The sequence below is a fragment of the Oncorhynchus mykiss genome, chromosome 12, assembly GCF_013265735.2.
Source record: "Oncorhynchus mykiss isolate Arlee chromosome 12, USDA_OmykA_1.1, whole genome shotgun sequence".
Taxonomy (NCBI): domain Eukaryota; kingdom Metazoa; phylum Chordata; class Actinopteri; order Salmoniformes; family Salmonidae; genus Oncorhynchus; species Oncorhynchus mykiss.
In genome coordinates, this window is record NC_048576.1 from 88,060,314 (window position 1) to 88,082,417 (window position 22,104).

The 22,104-nt window shown below is 43.4% G+C and overlaps 1 protein-coding gene across 2 annotated transcripts in view; it reads right to left on the reverse strand.

Annotated features, from left to right (window-relative positions):
* Positions 1 to 2,580: 2,580 nt before the first annotated feature.
* The window catches only part of LOC110515917 (nuclear GTPase SLIP-GC), a 37,281-nt gene continuing 17,757 nt past the window's right edge, over positions 2,581 to 22,104 (reverse strand). For both annotated transcript variants that reach the window (XM_036939065.1, XM_036939066.1), the window contains 10 exons: positions 21,522 to 21,679; positions 21,334 to 21,439; positions 21,058 to 21,166; positions 18,807 to 18,940; positions 13,237 to 13,315; positions 12,884 to 12,968; positions 8,787 to 8,829; positions 3,851 to 3,932; positions 3,478 to 3,726; positions 2,581 to 3,370 (listed from right to left, as the gene is read on the reverse strand). In XM_036939065.1, the coding sequence (XP_036794960.1) occupies positions 3,360 to 3,370; positions 3,478 to 3,726; positions 3,851 to 3,932; positions 8,787 to 8,829; positions 12,884 to 12,968; positions 13,237 to 13,315; positions 18,807 to 18,940; positions 21,058 to 21,166; positions 21,334 to 21,439; positions 21,522 to 21,679 (1,056 nt within the window). In that variant the 3' untranslated portion in view covers positions 2,581 to 3,359. The remainder of the gene's footprint in view (positions 3,371 to 3,477; positions 3,727 to 3,850; positions 3,933 to 8,786; positions 8,830 to 12,883; positions 12,969 to 13,236; positions 13,316 to 18,806; positions 18,941 to 21,057; positions 21,167 to 21,333; positions 21,440 to 21,521; positions 21,680 to 22,104) is intronic.

The following is a 22,104-nucleotide window of genomic DNA, read 5'->3' on the forward strand; positions in this document are numbered from 1 at the left end:
GGAAAGAGATTAACCTCTCTGGAATATTCGGGACGGTAGCGTCCCACCCCACCAACAGCCAGTGAAAGAGCAGGGCGCCAAATTCAAAACAACAAATATCTCATAATTAAAATTCCTCAAGCATACAAGTATTTTACATCATTTTAAAGATAAACTTCTCCTTAATCCAGCCACAGTGTTTGATTTCAAAAAGGCTTGACAGTGAAAGCACCACAAACGATTATGTTAGATCACCACCAAGTCACAGAAAAACAAAGCCATTTTTCCAGCCAAAGAGAGGAGTCACAAAAAGCAGAAATATAGATCAAATGAATCACTAACCTTTGATGATCTTCATCAGATGACACTCATAGGACTTCATGTTACACAATACATGTATGTTTTGTTCGATAAAGTGCATATTTATATCCAAAAATCAAATTTTACATTGCCGTGTTATGTTCAGTAGTTCCAAAACATGCAGTGATTTTGCAGAGAGCCACATCAATTTACAGAAATACTCATAATAAACATTGATAAGAGATACAACTATTATACATGGAACTTTAGATAAACTTCTCCTTAATGTCTATGATGAAATAAAATGGTGCCATGAGAATTCACTATGAGATTGCTTCATCAGCTTAGAGATATCTGATTGATTGATTAATTGATTGGCTTTATTAGATAATTAAAAGTAGGAGGCTGCGCCCGCCAGAGACAACATTATGTCACTAAACACTATCAAGCATAAAAACACACAAAAACAAAAACAAGCCCTAATGGCTTCTTTCCATTGTGGTCCTCTTAGAATGTGAGATGGCAAGTTGGCAAGATTGACCCATCATACTCAATGCAATTATCATCAATCACAAAGCTATACAACAAGTTACATCAATATCAAGAGTTTGTTATACAATGCAAAGAGGGATTATGTTTTAAAGTTCTGCCTCCATCCAGTGGTTGATGATTGATACAGGAGACAGGGTTCGTTCGAGCCAGGGTTGGGGTTGATTCTGAATTCCTGAATTTAATTAAATTCAACCCATGAATGAAAATTTGAATTAGACACACCCCACAGAAAGTAGAATTTAATTAAAAGCAATTCAAATGAATTCAACTGAGACAAGAACGATAAGTCTCATTCCTTTTCTTTTGTATGTGAATACACAGAATCCTACTTGATACTCCACATGCGGAGTAGGCAACCTCTCACTAACACACCCAAACCATTACCTCTGTAGATGTGATTGGGTTGAAGCATGGGGAAATGTTACTATTTTTTCTACTATTTGAAATAGGGAGGTGCTTTACAAAACCCTTAGGGTGTTTGTTTTTTACCTCTCCTCCACTTGTACATTTATTTTGTCTTTTAATTCTCATCTTCGTATTGTCTTTTTTATGTCCAAATTAATCAATAAAATACAGACCTAACTGTTGACACAATAAATTAATATACTACAACAATGGTTCCTCTGTATGTCTCAGAAATGTAAAGCCATCTTGGCAGGGTAAGTTGTTTATTGCTCATTTACCTGTTTCTGTGTGAATGTAATGTGTAAAAGGTCTCTCTCTCTCTCCAGGTTTCTCCTCTCCACTGAGCTCCAGTGCTCCATCTCCCTCCATGCAGCCTGTCTAAGGGCTTAGAGGACTCTCTCCCTCTGGCTCATGGTGCTGAACTTTTCAAGGCTTTGCTCAATCTCTGTTCTGTGTGAAGTCTGTAACATTTCAAAGTGGTTTGTGTGTGGTGTGTGCTGTTTTTAATACATCAATGTGTTTTGTTGAGAAACGTCAATGCCAAATGACAGAACATTTACTATTGAAAGCACTATTTTCATGTTTATTTTACACTGTACCAATAGAACCATGCTTTGGTTTCAGATGGTCTGTTAACCTGCATGTTGGAGCTGTCGCTGACAGACAAGCCTATGTCCTTTAGATTAGAATATGCCACACACAGAAATGTAGCTGCCTTTCACATATAAACATGACTGAGATATCTGAAAGCTGCCAGTGTATATGAGAGGATTTACAGAGAAAACATTAACAATGAAAACCAATGTAACTCTCCAGTGTGCAGTAACTATAACATCCTTGTCTCAAAGCAGTCTTCTTGTAGCCTGACTGACACACAGGCCCACGTGGTACACAGTGAGAGGAGAGCTTGTGGTAGGAGCGTGTTAGCCAGGCAAATCTTCTTGCAATTCTGGGGCTTTTCATGAACCAGTGCAGCCAAAACGAACATGTAATTAACGTGTCATTCTGGGAGAGACTTTGATACTGACCCAGAGTCATTTTCTAGGGGGATTTGTATATTAATAACTGACTCATTGATCTGCTTAAGCAGCACTACGTCACCATACATAGCCTTATGTAGCAGTGAAGGATTTCTGGTGTTGTTGTTGTTGTTGTATATAGATCGTCATTGCTGACTTTTTGTTGTAATTTGTTTGTTTAATACAATACATTTTGTAAATGTTTCCTGTTTATAGGCCTATGCATGATGTATTTATTGCAGAATCACCATATTAAATGTTGATATTTAAATTGCTGTTTAGTATTCATGTGAGATATATATTATTTCTATGGTACTTTTAACATTTATTTTTATTGAGGAAAAAAATGAAACAATGAGACATTCAACACAGAAACATAAAATGTAAAATTAGTTGAAGATATAATGATGATTTAGAGATTACTTTGAACAAACAGAATGAATGATGATATAAACCAGGTACCATAATACAATCAGAATATAAGCTACAACAGAAATAAACAGAATTCATCGGTATAATCAAGCACACATCTAAAATAAAATGTTACATACATGACCAATATTTTATCTTGGGTTGCACATTACTTCATGGCACTGTTTCCACTGGTATTGTCCTCTGGTCAAATAAATTGTGACAAACATTTCCACATAACATGATTGTATTATGTACCAAATAAAATAATGCATAAATCAATTAACAAGCATACATCCCACTCAACCTGTTTGTCCCTCTGTTGTCCTCAAGTATTTATGCATGCACAATTTTTTTAAACTAACATCATATTTAACCAGTTTTGTGTTGTCCCTTTCCCCTCACACATACAGTAAGAACACTAAAGATGGGTTTGATAAAAACAAAACACACAAAACATTCTGAGGAAAACAAAGTACCAGGCTATAGCAGATTGCAAGAGCACAGATTTCAGTTTGCCACAAACATAAAGCCACAACAACTACAAAAAGGATGATAGAGCTAGTTGGTTATATCCCCCAACACCTATCGGGGCATTAGGAGGATAGTAACTCCGCTGCTGTCCCACAGCCGGTGAGACTGCTTGCTGCCCTTTGTCCAGCACTTGAGGACCAACCCAAGCCAGGTCTGTCTTCAGGGGGAAGCTTAAAATGGAAGAGGAATGTGAAAATATATGATGTGTACTGTACATCACAATGCACACTATGTGTTAGGGTAATCACAGGGTGTAAATAGTATATATTGTTCTTACCCAAGTCGTTGACAAGATTAGGTTCATTAGTTTGGAGAGCTGTGTAGAAGGCTGATTTAATCAGTGGTCCTCCTGAGCGTAGAGCCTTGTACATAACTCTCATTTTTTTCTCACTGGTCTCGGCTACATCAATAATCGAATACGTTTCATCTTGGATCATTTTCTTTCCCAGTAGGTCATCTGCTATAGCCATCACCATTGTGACCCTCTTGATTAGTGCACTCATGTGCTTATCCACAAACGCAGCACCTGGGATTTCAGGTGAAAGAGCCCCTTAGTACAGTGTACAGAAGAAAGCAAAAACTCGTATAGTAATGGTTGCGTAAAAAAATGTATTTGAACAAACACAGCCTATAGCAAGGATGGCTTTTACCTGCAAGAACATCCTTCGCCCTTTTCTTTTGTTTCTTCTTCTTCTTTATCTTCTCATCATTCCTGTTGTTTCGAAGTGGAACCTGTTGGTGGGAATCACACAGCCTTCCATCAACAAATTGAGACCTGTGTAGTTCTGCTAGGGGATTCTACAACCATTTAGGAGGTGAAACAGAAACAAGATATATCACTAACATCCTTTTATATACACTCTGGAGAAAATGCCGAAGAATTGTGAAAAGTGCAGAAATGACCATCAACCTCATTTTAATCTCACGGTGTCATTTGATTTGAAACTTTTCTTCAACTAATGTACAGGTAACTGTCAAAATAATGGAAACAAATTATTTTGAAAGCAGGAGCTTCCACACAGGTGTGATTCCTGAGTTAATTAAGTAATGAATATCCCATCATGCTTAGGGGCATGTATAAAATGCTGGGCAGGCCATTATATTTTTCTTCGCACACATTTTTTTAGATTTTTCTTAACCTCAACCTCAACTTCAACATACAATCTGCAATCTGCCTCACTCAATGTGGAATGATTCTGCAATTTTCTTTACTTTTGAACCGGAACCCCCAACAGAAGCTAGCCAACTTACTAGCTAGTAGCTAGTAGACAGCTAGCCACTGCTAGCGGTCATCAGCTACCTTTAGCCCGGACAACTCTCGCCAGTCTGCACAGCGTAACTCAAACCAGAGCAAATTGGACTTAATTCTCTCCATATCTCCGGATTCCTACCGCAAGCTCTGAACCTTTTCATCTGGATCATCACAGCTAGCTAGCTGCTATCTGATTGGCTTCTCCTGGCTAACGCCTCTGTCCCGAAGCAACCACCAATTAGCCTGGAACTAGCCTATGCTAGGCCCATCTCCCGGCTAGCTGAAGAGGTCCATCAGCTACTCCTTGGGCTACAATACCTATTTTACCAATTGGCCTGGACCACTTTTATTGCCGATACGGAGCCCCGTCGATCCTTCACGAATGGACTACAGACATAATCCGCCTGAGAGGGATTTCAACTGGCTCCCCCATTGCGACGTCCCCATCTGCTAGCCTGTGAATGCCCATCTGCTAGCCGCGGCCCGCTATCTGTCTAGAGCTCACCGGACTGTTAGCTGAAGAATTCCATCAGCCAATTATTTTCCTTTTTTATATTTATTTATTTTTTATAAAAAAAATAATAATTGGGCCACAATACCTATTTTGCCAATTGGCCTGGACCCTTTTACTACACGGAGCCCTGCTGATCCATCAAGACTGATCTGCCGACGTAACCGCACGAAGGGGCTACAACTGAGTAATTCCATCGCAACGTCCCTCTAAGGCCCTTCTGTTTGCCTGCTAGCCCCGGTCTGCTAGCTGTCTGAATCGCAGTATCTCCAGCTCGCCCAGCTACTCACTGGACCCAATGATCACTCGGCCACGCATGCCTCTCCCTAATGTCAATATGCCTTGTCCATTGCTGTTTCGGTTTGTAATTATTGCCTTATTTCATTGTAGAGCCTCTACAAAAATGAAATAAATTCATAAAAAATCCTACAATGTGATTTTCTGGATTTTTTTTCTCATTTTGTCTTTCATAGTTGAAGTGTACCTATGATGAAAATTACAGGCCTCTCTCATCTTTTTAAGTTGTAGAACCTGCACAATTGGTGGCTGACTAAATACTTTTTTGCCCCACTGTATGTATATCTATCCTACCCTGCCTTTCTAAGGTCTTCAAATGCCAAGTTAACAAACAGATCACTGACCATTTCGAATCCCACCGTACCTTCTCCACTACGCAATCTGGTTTCTGAGCTGGTCATGGGTGCACCTCAGCCACTCTCAAGGTCCTAAACGGCATAATAACCTCCATCGATAAGAGGCAATACTGTGCAGCTGTTTTCCTCGACCTGGCCAAGGCTTTCGACTCTGTCAGTCACCACATTCTTATCGGCAGACTCAACAGCCTTGGTTTCTCAAATGACTGCCTTGCCTGGTTCACCAACTACTTCTCAGACACAGTTCAGTGTGTCAAATCGGAGGGCCTGTTGTCCGGACCTCTGGCAGTCTCTATGGGTGTGCCACAGGGTTCAATTCTCAGGCTGACTCTTTTCTCTGTATACATCAATGTTGTCGCTCTTGCTTCTGGGGATTCTCGGATCCACTTCTACGCAGACGACACTATTTTGTATACTTCTGGCCCTTCTTTGGACACTGTGTTAACTAACCTCCAGACAAGCTTCAATGCCATACAACACTCCTTCCGTGGCCTCCATCTGCTCTTAAATGCAAGTAAAACTAAATGCATGCTCTTCAACCGATCGCTGCCCACACCTGCCCGCCTGTCCAGCATCACTACTCTGGACGGTTCTGGTTTAGAATATGTGGACTACAAATACTGGTTAGACTGTAAACTCTCCTTCCAGACTCACGTTAAGCATCTCCAATCCAAAATTAAATCTAGATTCGGCATCCTATTTCACAAACAAAGCATCCTTCACTCATGCTGCCAAACATACCCTTGTAAAACTGACTATCTTACCGATCCATGACTTCAGCGATGCCATTTATAAAATAGCCTCCAACACTTCTCAGCAAATTGGATCTAGTCTATCACAGTGCCATCCATTTTGTCACCAAGCCCCATATACTACCCACCACTGCGACCTGTATGATCTTGTTGGCTAGCCCTCGCTTCATATTCGTCGCCAAAGCCACTGGCTCCAGGTCATCTATAAGTCTTTGATAGCTTTGTTAGCTCACAGCTCACTGGTTACCATAGCAGCACCCACCCGTAGCACGTGCTCCAGCTGTTATATCTCACTGGTCACCCCCAAAGCCAATTCCTCATTTGGCTGCCTTTCCTTCCAGTTCTCTGCTGCCAATGACTGGAACAAACTGCAAAAATCACTGAAGCTGGAGACTCATATCTCCCTCACTAACTTTAAGCCCCAGCTGTCAACGCAGCTCACAGATCACTGCACCTGTACATAGCCCATTTGTAAATAGCCCATCCAACTACCTTCTCCCCCATTCTGTTATTTATTTTGCTCATTTGCACCACAGTATCTCTACTTGCACCTCAGCTTCAATGCCATACAACACTCCTTCCGTGGCCTCCAACTGCTCTTAAACGCTAGTAAAACTGCCTGCACCCGCACGCCCGACTAGCATCACCACCCTGGATGGTTCCGACCTAGAATACGTGGACATCTATAAGTACCTAGGTGTCTGGCTAGACTGTAAACTCTCCTTCCAGACTCATATCAAACATCTCCAATCTAAAATCAAATCTAGAGTCAGCTTTCTATTTCGCAACCAAGCTTCCTTCACTCATGCCGCCACACTTACCCTGATAAAACTGACTATCCTACCGATCCTCGACTTCGGCGATGTCATCTACAAAATAGCTTCCAATACTCTACTCAGCAAACTGGATGCAGTTTATCACAGTGCCATCCGTTTTGTTACTAAAGCACCTTATACCACCCACCACTGCGACCTGTATGCTCTAGTCGGCTGGTCCTCGCTACATATTCGTCGCCAGACCCACTGGCTCCAGGTCATCTACAAGTCCATGCTAGGTAAAGCTCCGCCTTATCTCAGTTCACTGGTCACGATGGCGACACCCACCCGTAGCACGCGCTCCAGCAGGTGTATCTCACTGATCATCCCTAAAGTCAACACCTCATTTGGCCGCCTTTCCTTCCAGTTCTCTGCTGCCTGTGACTGGAACGAATTGCAAAAATCACTGAAGTTGGAGACTTTTATCTCCCTCACCAACTTTAAACATCTGCTATCTGAGCAGCTAACCGATCGCTGCAGCTGTACATAGTCCATCGGGAAATAGCCCATCCAATCTACCTACCTCATCCCCATACTGTTTTTATTTATTTACTTTTCTGATCTTTTGCACACCAGTATCTCTACCTGCACATGACCATCTGATCATTTATCACTCCAGTGTTAATCTGCTAAATTGTAATTATTTGCCTACCTCATGCCTTTTGCACACAATGTATATAGACTCTTTCTTTTTTCTACTGTGTTATTGACTTGTTTATTGTTTACTCCATGTGTAACTCTGTGTTGGTATCTGTTCACACTGCTATGCTTTATCTTGGCCAGGTCGCAGTTGTAAATGAGAACATGTTCTCAATTAGCCTACCTGGTTTAATAAAGGTGTTCTCAACTAGCCTACCTGGTTACATAAAGGTGTTCTCAATTAGCCTACCTGGTTTAATAAAGGTGAAAAAAACAACAAACAAAAAAAACATTCTGCACATCCATCACTCCAGTGTTTAATTGCTATATTGTAATTATTTTACAACTATGGCCTATTTATTGCCTTACCGCCCTTATCCTACCTCATTTGCACACACTGTCTATAGACGTTTCCTATTGTATTATTGACTGCATGACTGCGTGTTTGTTTATTCCATGTAACTCTGTGTTGTTTTTTGTGTCGCACTGCTTTTCTTTATCTTGGCCAGGTCGCAGTTGTAAATGAGAACTTGTTTTCAACTAGCCTACCTGGTTAAATAAAGGTGAAATAAAATAAAGATATTACAAATTATTTTCACCATTATTTTCGGCTACCTTAGCTATGCTAAGGATGACAATGCTCCCATCCATAGGACATGAGTGGTTACTGAATGGTTTGATGAGCATGAAAACAATGTGAGCCATAAGCCACGGCTGTTTCTGTCACCAGATCTCAACCCAATTGAACACTTCTGGGAGACTTTGGAGGCGTGCCTGAGTCTACGTTTTCTACCACCATCAACAAAACACAATTTTATGGAATTTTTTGTGTGAAAATGGTGTTGGATTCCACCAATAGAGTTCCAGACACTTGTAGAATCTATGCCAAGCTGTTCTGGCTCGTGGTGGCCCAACGCCCTATTAAAACACTTTATGTTGGTGTTGACTTTATTTTGGCAGTTACCTGCTCAGATGTCGTTTCCTTCCCCGAGCTGTGTTCTGGAACACTACAATGATAAAAACAAGAAGTTCTGTAAGTAATTGAATTCATATTAAATACTAAATAAAAGACCAGCACAAACAAAAGTATTTGTTGATATGTGTCTGTAAGCTAATTATAAAGTCAAATCATTCAGACTCTTTATAGAGGACATGGAGGACAACACAGACATACTTAAGAATACATAATCAGAATGGTAGAAATGCCACTGTCTAGTCACTTTCCATCAACTCTGAAAAACAACAACAACATCATAGTTTACTTGGTCCTTTGACAGCTTAGGGCAAAATTCAATCTGTATTTCCAAAGATCCGTGTTATAGCGTGATTGAAAATTAAAAACAATTTCAGAAAATTTGCTTTAAAACTGCAACATTTTCTCTCATCCTCATGGCAAACTTTGTAGAATAGCAGGGAATCAGTACAGGGATTCTTCAAAGTCGGGACAATACTTGTCCGGCAGGGAAGCTGTATTTTTATAGTAAAAAAAATAAATAAAAAAAATAATCCTTGCAGTATTTGAGTTATAAATTTACGTTTTGGTGGGGCCTACCAAATGGCGTCACTACAGACCCGGGTTCGATCCTGTATCACAAATGGCTGTGATCGGGAGTCCCATAGGGCGGCGCACAATCGGCCCAGCACCGTGGGGGCTTTACTTGGCTCATCTCGCTCGTGGCGGGCCTGGTGCCTGCAGGCTGACCTCGGTCGTCAGTTGAACGATGTTTCCTCCGACACGTTGGTGTGGCTGGCTTCCGGGTTAAGCGGGCCGGTGTTAAGAAGCGCGGTTTGGCGGGTCATGTTTCGGGGGACACATGACTTGACCTTCGCCTCCCGAGCCCTTTGGGGAGCTGCAGCGATGAGACAAGATCGAAATTGTGGGTCAAATAAAATACAATACAAAATAATTTTTTGTAATAAGTTTTGGGTCTTCGTTTATTTTAGAAAATATTTGCTTTTGAGCGAAGGACCAAAAGCAAAAAAGGGTTTCAAGTTTTAAAAACTGCCAATAGTGGGTATTAACTGAAAAATGATAGTATGTCATTTTGTGCAATAACCCTCTGACTTTTGAGAATATTTATCTCAACACTTTGATTCCTAAAAGATGTGTCCATCAGATTTGTCTAAAATCCTAAATGAATCAGGAATGAGCAGGGTCAGCTATACCATAAGGACCCCTTATTCTTGTCCTCATTACATGTACCACAACAAGACCACTCATGGTCTGTAAAGTTCTCTACTTTTGATAGATTTAAACAAACAATATTGAAATCACCATGGTCACAACCATAAACTGTCAACTCCATATTCCTGATAGATAAAATGAATTTTGGTTAAACATTTTACATTTAATTAGGTTTTACAGTCATAAAGCAACTGAGGAAAAACTACATGCAAATTGTTGCTGTGTTTACCACATGAGTGAAGAAGAACATTAGAATTTTTGCCAAGTCCGTGAAACATCAACTCCACCAGATTTTTGTCTAACGTTAACACCGTCAGAGTGCTGAAAGATCTGATAGAATGGTTGTGCTTTTATTGTGGATTTTCAAATGAATCCTTTTCCTTATATATATTTTTTTTGTATTGAACTTTTATTTTTAGAGGCAAAAATATCTGTTTTGGGTACATGTTGTGAACACCGTCAGTGATGGCTAACTCCCCTAAGATCACATTTTTTATAGATTCTGAAAAAAAGTGGGGGGAGGCATGTAATTAATAAATAGCGGCCTACTCTCAGCCTCATGGCAAAATGTGTATAATAGCCTGTAAAACTGGAAATTGTTATTTTTGCCCCATGGCAACCCCAAAAATATCCCCCCAAAATGTCATACATAATTGTTTTGGGGGGGTTGAGGAGGCTTGCTCTGACCTTGCTGGGGGCCCCGCGAAATTGTGCTACGCCACTGCCCCAGTGTCGATGTCCGCAACCACGCGTAAATCTAATTTTCATTTAAAAAATCCCCATAAAAATCTGTGTTAATGCTAAAGATATCTGTTTGATTTTGCATGGGCTGCATCTCAATCCATCGTGGCATTCTTCATCTGCAGTGGAAGGTGGCAGAGCGACAGTGGTGGATGTCAGACCAGGAGCTATACAGTAAATCAGTCTTCTCACAAACGTCTGTACTTTATGGTGTTCCATAAAGTAGTTGGCTGCTCAGCTGTTCCATGGTGTTCCATAAAGTAGTTGGCTGCTCAGCTGTTCCATGGTGTTCCATAAAGTAGTTGGCTGCTCAGCTGTTCCATGGTGTTCCATAAAGTAGTTGGCTGCTCAGCTGTTCTATGGTGTTCCATAAAGTAGTTGTAATTAGTTGGCTGCTCAGCTGTTCCATGGTGTTCCATAAAGTCGTTGGCTGCTCAGCTGTTCCATGGTGTTCCATAAAGTAGTTGGCTGCTCAGCTGTTCTATGGTGTTCCATAAAGTAGTTGTAATTAGTTGGCTGCTCAGCTGTTCCATGGTGTTCCATAAAGTAGTTGACTGCTCAGCTGTTCCATGGTGTTCCATAAAGTAGTTGGCTGCTCAGCTGTTCCATGGTGTTCCATAAAGTAGTTGGCTGCTCAGCTGTTCTATGGTGTTCCATAAAGTAGTTGTAATTAGTTGGCTGCTCAGCTGTTCCATGGTGTTCCATAAAGTCGTTGGCTGCTCAGCTGTTCCATGGTGTTCCATAAAGTAGTTGGCTGCTCAGCTGTTCTATGGTGTTCCATAAAGTAGTTGTAATTAGTTGGCTGCTCAGCTGTTCCATGGTGTTCCATAAAGTAGTTGACTGCTCAGCTGTTCCATGGTGTTCCATAAAGTAGTTGACTGCTCAGCTGTTCCATGGTGTTCCATAAAGTAGTTGACTGCTCAGCTGTTCCATGGTGTTCCATAAAGTAGTTGACTGCTCAGCTGTTCCATGGTGTTCCATAAAGTAGTTGGCTGCTCAGCTGTTCCATGGTGTTCCATGAAGTAGTTGACTGCTCAGCTGTTCCATGGTGTTCCATAAAGTAGTTGGCTGCTCAGCTGTTCCATGGTGTTCCATAAAGTAGTTGGCTGCTCAGCTGTTCAATGGTGTTCCATAAAGTAGTTGGCTGCTCAGCTGTTCCATGGTGTTCCATAAAGTAGTTGACTGCTCAGCTGTTCCATGGCCAGGTGTGTGTTATTCCCTCATTAGTTGATTTCAACTGCTTGGCCTCCGACCGCAAGGCACTACAGAGGTACGGCCCAGTACATCACTTGGGCCAAGCTTCCTGCCATCCAGGACCTCTATACCAGGCGGTGTCAGATGAAGGCCCTAAAAATTGTCAAAGACTCCAGCCACCATATTCATAGAGTGTTCTCTCTGCTACCACACAGCAAGCGGTACCGGAGACCCAAGTCTAGGTCCAAGAGGCTTCTAAACAGCTTCTACCCCCAAGCCGTAAGACTCCTGAACATCTAATCAAATGGCTACCCAGACTATTTGCATGCCCCCCCCCCCCTTTTACACTGCTGCTACTGTCTGCTATCATCTATGCATAGTCACTTTAATAATAACTCTACCTACATGTACATATTACCTCACCATTGTGGTGGCGTACATGGTTTCTTCTTATATCTCTCAGATATAGGACAGACATTTCAAAACAAACTATATTTTTTTACCATGAGTCACAGGAGGTTGGTGGAACCTTAATTGGGGAAGACAGGCTTGTTGTAATGGCTGGAGCGGAATCAGTGGAATGGTATCAAATACATCAACCATGGTTTGATGCCATTCCTTTCTCTTCGTTCCAGCCATCATCAAGAGCCGTCCTCCCAGCAGCCTCCACTGGTATGAATATGTTATTCAATGTAAGGCCAAATTCAAGGTTTCATAAAACATTGGATACTTACAGGGATCCTAACATTCCAAATCAATTAGCTAAATGATCCTTGGTAGGACCTTCTTAAAACTATTCCATGTGTTAGCTTAGTAGAAACCCAGCCCTGGGCCCTTAGATCTTAGGGGGTTTAAAGCGCGGCTCATCAGTGCTACGGATTGAACCTACTTTGTTTCAGACTTTCAAATGTATGGTTTTATGTGGAGCAGTGAGTCTTTACCATTTCTCATCTTCAACATCTGTCATAGGTTTACCCGTCATTTTTTCATGGACGCTCTTCACTATCTCATAGTGCTCAGATATATCTGCAACAAAGACAATACATTACTTTTGGGGGATTTGTGTTGTTTTAGTTTTTCTAACCTTACCCTAACACTTACTTTAACCACTCAGTAACATGATTTCCCTTCCTTTACTACTACTGGTATGGCATTGACATTTGGCATTGTAATTTACATTTGCAGCTGGAAATTGTACATGTATAACCTGGAATATTGCAGTACATATGTATTTGAACCATACATGTGAGATGGAAACATCAGCAACTATACTTTCATAGTTTCTTTGATTTACCTGGGAGAGGTAGCTCATTGTGGAGTGACTGCTTCACAGCTTCTTTTAGTTTAGACCTTAGCTCCTGCACAATGTGTTCCTAACGGAAGTAAAAAGGAGACATAATAAACATTTTATAAACATTTTCTAATTTTGTATTTGATCATTTTGACAGTACAGTGGTTGTGGCTGTCACGCCCTGACCATAGTTTACTTTGTATTTTCTATGTTTTGATTGGTCAGGGTGTGATCTGAGTGGGTATTCTATGTTTCATGTCTTGTTTGTCTATTTCTATGTTCAGCCTGATATGGTTCTCAGTCAGAGGCAGGTGTTTGTCATTGTCTCTGATTGGGAACCATATTTAGGTAGCCTGGGTTTCACTGTGTGTTTGTGGGTGATTGTTCCTGTCCTTAGTGTTAGTTTGCACCAGTTTAGGCTGTTTCGGTTTTCATTACGTTTATTATTTTGCACTGTTTGTATTTAGATTCGTGTTGCTATAGTCAATAAACATGGATCGTAATCTACACGCCGCATTTTGGTCCGACTCTCCTTCACATACAGAAAACCGTGACAGAATCACCCACCACAAAAGGACCAAGCAGCGTGTCAACAGGCAGGAGCAGCGCGAGGAGATGCGCAATAAGGATTTCTGGACATGGGAGGAAATCCTTGACGGGAGAGGACCCTGGGCTAAACCAGGGGAGTGTAGCCGCCCAAAGGTGCAGCGGGAGAAGAAACAACAGGAGCAGCCCAAAGAGGAGTGCAGTATGGAGTATACGACTTGGGAGGAGATCGACAGGTGGGCGGCCGACCCAGGGAGAGTGCCGGAGCCCGCCTGGGATTCGATGGAGCAGTGCGCGGAAGGATATAGGAGAATGGAGTTTGCGAAGCAAGCAAGGCGGCGCGGACGGAGGCCCCATAGTCAGCCCCAAAAATTTCTTGGGGGGGGGCTCAGGGAGAGTGTGGCAGAGTCAGGAGCCAGACCTGAGCCAACTCTCCCTGTTTATCGTGAGGAGCCAAGGAGGAGACCAGAGCCGGTGTTGGAGGTGAGTGAAACAGAGACTGTGAAGGAGTTAATGGGGAAATTGGAGGAGAGAGAAATGAGGGAGTTGCTGTGTTGGTGCATTTTGCATAGAATTCGCCTGACGGAACGTGTCAGGGATTTGATGGCACCTGGGTTAGCGCTCCATACTCGCCCTGAGGTCCGTTTTAGTCGGCTGGTGAAGTTGGTTCCAGTCTCACGCATCAGGCCTCCTGTGCCCATCCCTAGCCTTGCACGTCCTGTGCCAGCACTATGCATCAGGCCTACAGTGCGCCTCGCCTGTTCAGCGCAGCCAGAGCCTCTCTCATCTCATGCGCTATCGGAGTCTTCTGCCTGTTCAGCGCAGCCAGAGCTTTTCTCCTCTCCTGCGCTGCCGGAGTCTCCCGCCTGTTCAGCGCAGCCAGAGCCTCTCTTCTCTACTGCGCTATCGGAGTCTCCCGACTGTTCAGCGCAGCCAGAGCCTTTCTACTCTCCTGCGCTGCCGGAGTCTCCCGCCTGTTCAGCGCAGCCAGAGCCTTTCTGCTCTCCTGCGCTGCCGGAATCTCCCGCCTGTTCAGCGCAGCCGGAGCCTCTCTCCTCTCCTGCGCTGTCGGAGTCTCCCGCCTGTTCAGCGCAGCCAGAACTGTCAGTCTACATGAAGCAGCCAGAGCTGCCAGTCTGCAAGGAGCTGCCAGTCTGCAAGGAGCTGCCTGTCTGCAGGATGCCGCTAAAGCTGCCAGCCTGCAAGGAGCTGCCAGCCTGCAAGGAGCTGCCAGCCTGCAAGGAGCTGCCAGCCTGCAAGGAGCTGCCAGCCTGCAAGGAGCTGCCAGCCTGCAAGGAGCGGCCAGTCTGCAAGGAGCTGCCAGCCTGCAAGGAGCTGTCAGTCTGCATGGAGCAGCCTGAGCTGTCAGTCTGCATGGAGCAGCCTGAGCTGTCCGTCTGCATGAAGCAGCCCGAGCTGTCAGTTTGCAAGGAGCAGCCAGAGCTGTCAGTCTACATGAAGCAGCCAGAGCTGTCAGTCTACATGAAGCAGCCAGAGCTGCCAGTCTGCAAGGAGCTGCCAGTCTGCAAGGAGCTGCCAGTCTGCAAGGAGCTGCCAGTCTGCAAGGAGCTGCCAGTCTGCAAGGAGCTGCCAGCCTGCAAGGAGCTGCCAGCCTGCAAGGAGCTGCCAGCCTGCAAGGAGCTGCCAGCCTGCAAGGAGCTGTCAGTCTGCATGGAGCTGCCAGTCTGCAAGGAGCCGCCAGAGCTGCCTGTCGGCATGGAGCTGCCAGTCGGCATGGAGCTGCCAGTCAGTATGGAGCAGCCAGAGCCGCCAGTCAGCATGGAGCAGCCAGTCAGCATGGAGCAGCCAGAGCTGCCAGTCGGCATGGAGCTGCCAGTCAGCATGGAGCAGCCAGAGCTGCCAGTCTGCAAGGAGCTGCCAGTCTGCAAGGAGCTGCAAGTCTGCAAGGAGCTGCCAGTCTGCAAGGAGCTGCCAGTCTGCAAGGAGCTGCCAGTCTGCAAGGAGCTGCCAGTCTGCAAGGAGCTGCCAGCCTGCATGGAGCTGTCAGTCTGCAAGGAGCCGCCAGTGCTGCCTGTCTGCAAGGAGCCGCCAGAGCTGCCAGTCTGCAAGGAGCCGCCAGAGCTGCCAGTTAGCATGGAGCAGCCAGGGCCGCCAGTCAGCATGGAGCAGCCAGTCAGCATGGAGCAGCCAGAGCTGCCAGTCGGCATGGAGCTGCCAGTCGGCATGGAGCTGCCAGTCGGCATGGAGCTGCCAGTCAGTATGGAGCAGCCAGAGCCGCCAGTCAGCATGGAGCAGCCAGTCAGCATGGAGCAGCCAGATCTGCCGGTCGACCAGACTCTCCCAGATCTGCCAGTCGTCCAGACTCTTCCAGATCTGCCAGTCGACCAGACTCTTCCAGATCTGCCAGTCGTCCAGACTCTTCCAGATCTGCCAGTCGTCCAGACTCTTCCAGATCTGCCAGTCGTCCAGACTCTTCCAGATCTGCCAGTCGTCCAGACTCTTCCAGATCTGCCAGTCGTCCAGACTCTTCCAGATCTGCCAGTCGACCAGACTCTTTCAGATCTGCCAGTCGACCAGACTTTTCCAGATCTGCCAGTCGTCCAGACTCTCTCAGATCTGCCAGTCGTCCAGACTCTCCCAGATCCGCCAGTCGACCAGATTCTCCCAGATCCGCCAGTCGACCAGATTCTACCAGATCCGCCAGTCGACCAGATTCTCCCAGATCCGCCAGTCGACCAGATTCTCCCAGATCCGCCAGTCGACCAGATTCTCCCAGATCCGCCAGTCGACCAGATTCTCCCAGATCCGCCAGTCGACCAGACTCTTCCAGATCTGCCAGTCGTCCAGACTCTTCCAGATCTGCCAGTCGACCAGACTCTTCCAGATCTGCCCGTCGTCCAGACTCTCCCAGATCCGCCAGTCGACCAGATTCTCCCAGATCCGCCAGTCGACCAGATTCTAACAGATCCGCCAGTCGACCAGATTCTCCCAGATCCGCCAGTCGACCAGATTCTCCCAGATCCGCCAGTCGACCAGATTCTCCCAGATCCGCCAGTCGACCAGATTCTCCCAGATCCGCCAGTCGACCAGATTCTCCCAGATCTGCTAGTCGACCAGGATCTGCTGAAACCGCCAGCCAGCCAGGTTCTGGTAGTTTCTACTACCTGCCTGGGCTTCCTCTCAGTGCTGAGCTTCTTCTCAGTGCTGAGCTTCCTCTCAGTGCTGAGCTACCCATCTGTCCCGAGTTACCTCTGTCCCGAGCTGTCCCTCTGTCCCATGTTATCATTGTGGTGGGTAACCTATTTAGGGACGTTTAGGAGGGGGATTAAAACTGTCATTGAGTGGGGTCCACTTCCAGCGCCAGAGCCGCCACCGCGGACAGATGCCCACCCAGACCCTCCCCTATAGGTTCAGGTTTTGCGGCCGGAGTCCGCACCTTGGGGGGGGGGTACTGTCACGCCCTGACCATAGTTTACTTTGTATTTTCTATGTTTTGATTGGTCAGGGTGTGATCTGAGTGGGTATTCTATGTTTCATGTCTTGTTTGTCTATTTCTATGTTCAGCCTGATATGGTTCTCAGTCAGAGGCAGGTGTTTGTCATTGTCTCTGATTGGGAACCATATTTAGGTAGCCTGGGTTTCACTGTGTGTTTGTGGGTGATTGTTCCTGTCCTTAGTGTTAGTTTGCACCAGTTTAGGCTGTTTCGGTTTTCATTACGTTTATTATTTTGCACTGTTTGTATTTAGATTCGTGTTGCTATAGTCAATAAACATGGATCGTAATCTACACGCCGCATTTTGGTCCGACTCTCCTTCACATACAGAAAACCGTGACAGTGGCATGAATATATAACCTTTAATGTCCTTGTGTACTTTGTGTCACAAATGTTAAAAGGTTAACATTAGAAACTGTGGCCAGGTAAGCAAAACAAAAGCATGGATTGCTGTCGTACCTTGTCCATAGACTGCTTACAGGGTAACCAATATGTCATGTTGTAGTTTGGGTGAGATATCCGTTTTCACCATCATTGTAAAGCCCTATTTATTTGGTTGATTTGAGGAAGTAATTTCTGAAGAGAATAATTTCTTTCATGTGATTAGGGATTCATTTACATTTGTGCCTCATGTTTAAGGCACTGCATGTGCCTGTCACTGCAGTACCTGGTTCAAATCCAGGCTGTGTCACATGATTGGGAGTCCCATAGGGCAGTGCACAATTGGCCCAGAGTCATCTGTGGCAGGCTGTCATTGTAAATAAGAATTTGTTCTTAACTGACATGCCTAGTTAAATAAAAATTATGTTAAAGGGAAACTGCATGCAAGAACCAACTTTTCTGGTTGAAATTGGCCTATTTGGCATTGATATTAGTCATAAACATTTATTCCAGTGCCATCATTTATTAAAAAGTATGATTATTTTGGTAATAAAGTCAGTATATTCAAAAACTGAGTTTTGTGAGGTCCTCATTACATACATGAGGGTTGGGTTTGGATTACAATCACGCCCACTTGCCCAGTAACACAGGATTGTAAAGCCTACGAAGAATTGTCTGTACGAAGAAACAGCTGCGTTGATTCACTCTATCCAATCATAGCAGCAAACCGTAAGAGAGACCTGCCCATTATGCAGCACCTCAGACTTGTTAACATAAGAAAAGACATTGCCAAGGTTATGTTGAAAGAACACGCATCCCCTAAGTCCTTTATGGAGAGGCCACTCGCTGATGTGTTTGATACTGATCACTCCAGTCTGCTACTGTTTTGGGCAAAATGAGAATTGAGACGATGCACACTTGCATCCCTATTGCCACTTGTAACACGATTCGCTATGAAACTGTTACATGAACTGAAACCTTGTTTAATACTGTAAGAAATATATTTTTTTTTAAACATTGAAAATTTGATAGTCAAATAATATTCTAAAGGAAGGTGAGCTGGTTTCACTATTTTTGGCAATTTTCTGGTGTTTTGTGGTGGAAAACTGAGTGCGTCGCGCATAACACCAATTGTGATAATATTAACGCTTCAATAATTGAATTGAAACAGTGACATAAAAAGTATCCTACCCTGAGCTTGGCTAGGAGTGTCAGCATCTTCCCCTTAGCATCGTGGAACATGGTGCTCTTTGATGACTCAATGTGACTCTCGAGTATGTCCTGCATTCTCTTTAGGGATCCTTTCCCATGTACATCTGAAGCCTCTAAAAATCAGAGAGAAAAAGTTGACGAAGTAAGTTATTAAAAAGTCATTGTTAAGAGGTCACTTCTATCCAGTGATTGTTAAAGGGACAGTTCAGCGGATTGACATATTTAGATATTATATATTTTTTTTACTTACCTTGAAAACAGTCTATGAACCTTGTAACTGAAATCCACACTTTGGTTTTGTTAAACTTGTTTCTTTATTTCTTTATTTTAGTTTAGTTTTGTTAAGCATTTTTCAGACTAAAAACCAATCTCACCCGTTTAGCATGATTTAAATATTATGCCCAAATCATTATTTGCTGGCAATGGCTAACAAAACGAAAGTGTGGATTGTAGTCATTCCTTGTTTTCAGGGTTAAGGAAATGAATATCTAAATATCAAATTTTGCAGAACTATTATTTTACGATTGCTATTGACATGTATACTAAAGGGAATTACAGTGGCTTGCGAAAGTATTCAACCCCCTTGGCATTTTTCCTATTTTGCTGCCTTACAACCTGGAAATAAATTGGGTGTTTGTATCATCTGATTTACACAACATGCCTACCACTTTGAAGATGCAAAATACTTTTTATTGTGAAACAAACAAGAAATAAGACAAAAAAAAACAGGAAACTTGAGCGTGCATAACTATTCACTCCCCCAAAGTCAATACTTTGTAGCGCCACCTTTTGCAGCTACCAGTCTCTTGTATTGCCAGTCTCTTGGGGTATGTCTCTATAAGCTTGGCACATCCAGCCACTGGGAGTTTTACCCATTCTTCAAGGCAAAACTGCTCCAGCTCCTTCAAGTTGGATGGGTTCTGCTCGTGTACAGCAATCTTTAAGTCATACCACAGATTCTCAATTGGATTGAGGTCTGGGCTTTGACTAGGCAATTCCAAGACATTCCGTTTCCCCTTAAACCACTAGAGTGTTGCTTTAGCAGTATGCTTATGGTCATTGTCCTGCTGGAAGGTGAACCCCCATCCCAGTCTCAAATCTGTGGAAGACTGAAACAGGTTTCCCTCAGAATTTCCCTGTATTTAGCGCCATCCATCATTCTTTCAATTCTGACCAGTTTCCCAGTCCCTGCCGATGAAAAACATTCCCACAGCATGATGCTGCCACCACCATGCTTCACTGTGGGGATCGTATTCTCGGGGTGATGAGAGGAGTTGGGTTTGCGCCAGACATAGCATTTTCCTTGATGGCCAAAAAGCTACAATTTAGTCTCATCTGACAAGAGTACCTTTTCTTTCATATGTTTGGGGATTCTTCCACATGCCTTTTGGTGTACACCAAATGTGTTAGCTTTTTAAGAAATGGCTTTGTTCTTGCCACTCTTCCATAAAGCCCACCTCTGTGGAGTGTACGGCTTAAAGTGGTCCTATGGACAGATACTCACATCTCCGTTGTGGAGCTTTGCAGCTCTTTCAGGGTTATCTTTGGTCTCTTTGTTGTCTCTCGGATGAATGCCCTCCTTGCCTGGTCCGTGAGTTTTGTTGGGTGGCCGCCTCTTGGCAGGTTTGTTGTGGTGCCATGTTCTGTCCATTGTTTAATAATGGATTTAATGGTGCTCCGTGGGATGTTCAAAGTTTTTGATATTTTTTTATAACCCAACCCTGATCTGCACTTCTCCACAACGTTGTCCCTGACCTGTTTGGAGAGCTCCTTGGCCTTCATGGTGCCGCTTGCTTGGTGGTGCCCCTTGCTTAGTGGTGTTGTAGACTCTGGGGCCTTTCAGAACAGGTGTAGATATACTGAGATCATGTGACAGATCATGAGACACTTAAATAAAGTCTACCTGTATGCAATCTAATTATGTGACTTCTGAAAGTAATTGGTTGTACCAGATCTTATTTAGGGGCTTCATAGCGAAGGGGATAAATACATATGCACACAACACTTATCCGTTTTTAATTTTGTATAATTTTTTGAAATATATATATATTTTCATTTGACTTCACCATTTTGGCCTAATTTGTGAATGAATGTCCATTGCATGAAATCCAAATAAAATCCATTTAAATTACAGGTTGTAATACAACAAAATAGAGAAAAAATGCTAAGGGGATGAACACTTTTGCAAGGCACTGTATAGTGACAGATTAATGCTGACAGTTAGACTGACCTATATAGGAGGGGAGCATGGAGGTCATGATTGACTTGGTGAGTGAAGAGTAGATTGTCTTCTTCCTCTGGACGATCTCATTTTTAAGATCTGCTTTCAATTTGTGTTCCTTTTTGACACCAGACAAAATACTATTATGAATATTAGTCTTCTTAACATTACACTTTACTAGACCGCCATAATTGGAAGGTAGAGCATAGCACAGTACCATATATTAAACAGCTTCACAGATAACATCCAACCAAATGTACATAACACAGTTGTATTTCCACAAACCTCAGTTTTGAGGAATGCCAGCCGAGGAAACATGGTTTCTTCATCATAGCTCTCTAAGAGGATGCTGAAACTATCAATCTTTGCAGATATAGATTTCTGAGATTTCCTAGAAGACATGATGATAACCATGTTACTCAAGTGGTGTGTCCCAATAAATGTGTCTGGAAGGCACGTAGAACATAACTTACTTGAATGTTTTTGAAAATATATTTCTAATGGAATCGCACAGAGAGTTGCTCAGAGAAGCGTTCATGTTTGTTTTTACTCCATTTGTTGACCTGCAGAACCCCTGGCCATTGCATACAGCTCTCAGGGTCTGGTGGTACCCTCCTCCTCCTTTTCCTTTCTGAAAAAAACATAAAATATGATCATCCTATTGTCAGATTGGAGAAAAGATTAGAGTTTTCCTAATTGTATCTTGTTCTTAGAGCAGCTCTGCCTCCATTGAAGAAACAATTGTGATTGTTGAAGTTTTGGCAAGAAATGCTTTCCAAGTAATTCCAATTAAGTTTAGAGTTAGGGGTTTGGGGTGGCATATACGAACCAGGGACCATATGTGAGCTTTCATCCAACCAATCACATTTGTTCAAATCAAATTGAATTTGGCACATGCTTTGTAAACAACAGGTGTAAACTTACAGTGAAATGTTTACTTCTGGGCCAAACAATGCAGAGAGAGGAATAAATAGAAAAATAATAACACAAGGAATATATACACAATCAGTAATGATAACTTCACTATATACAGCTGAAGTCAGAAGTTTAAATACA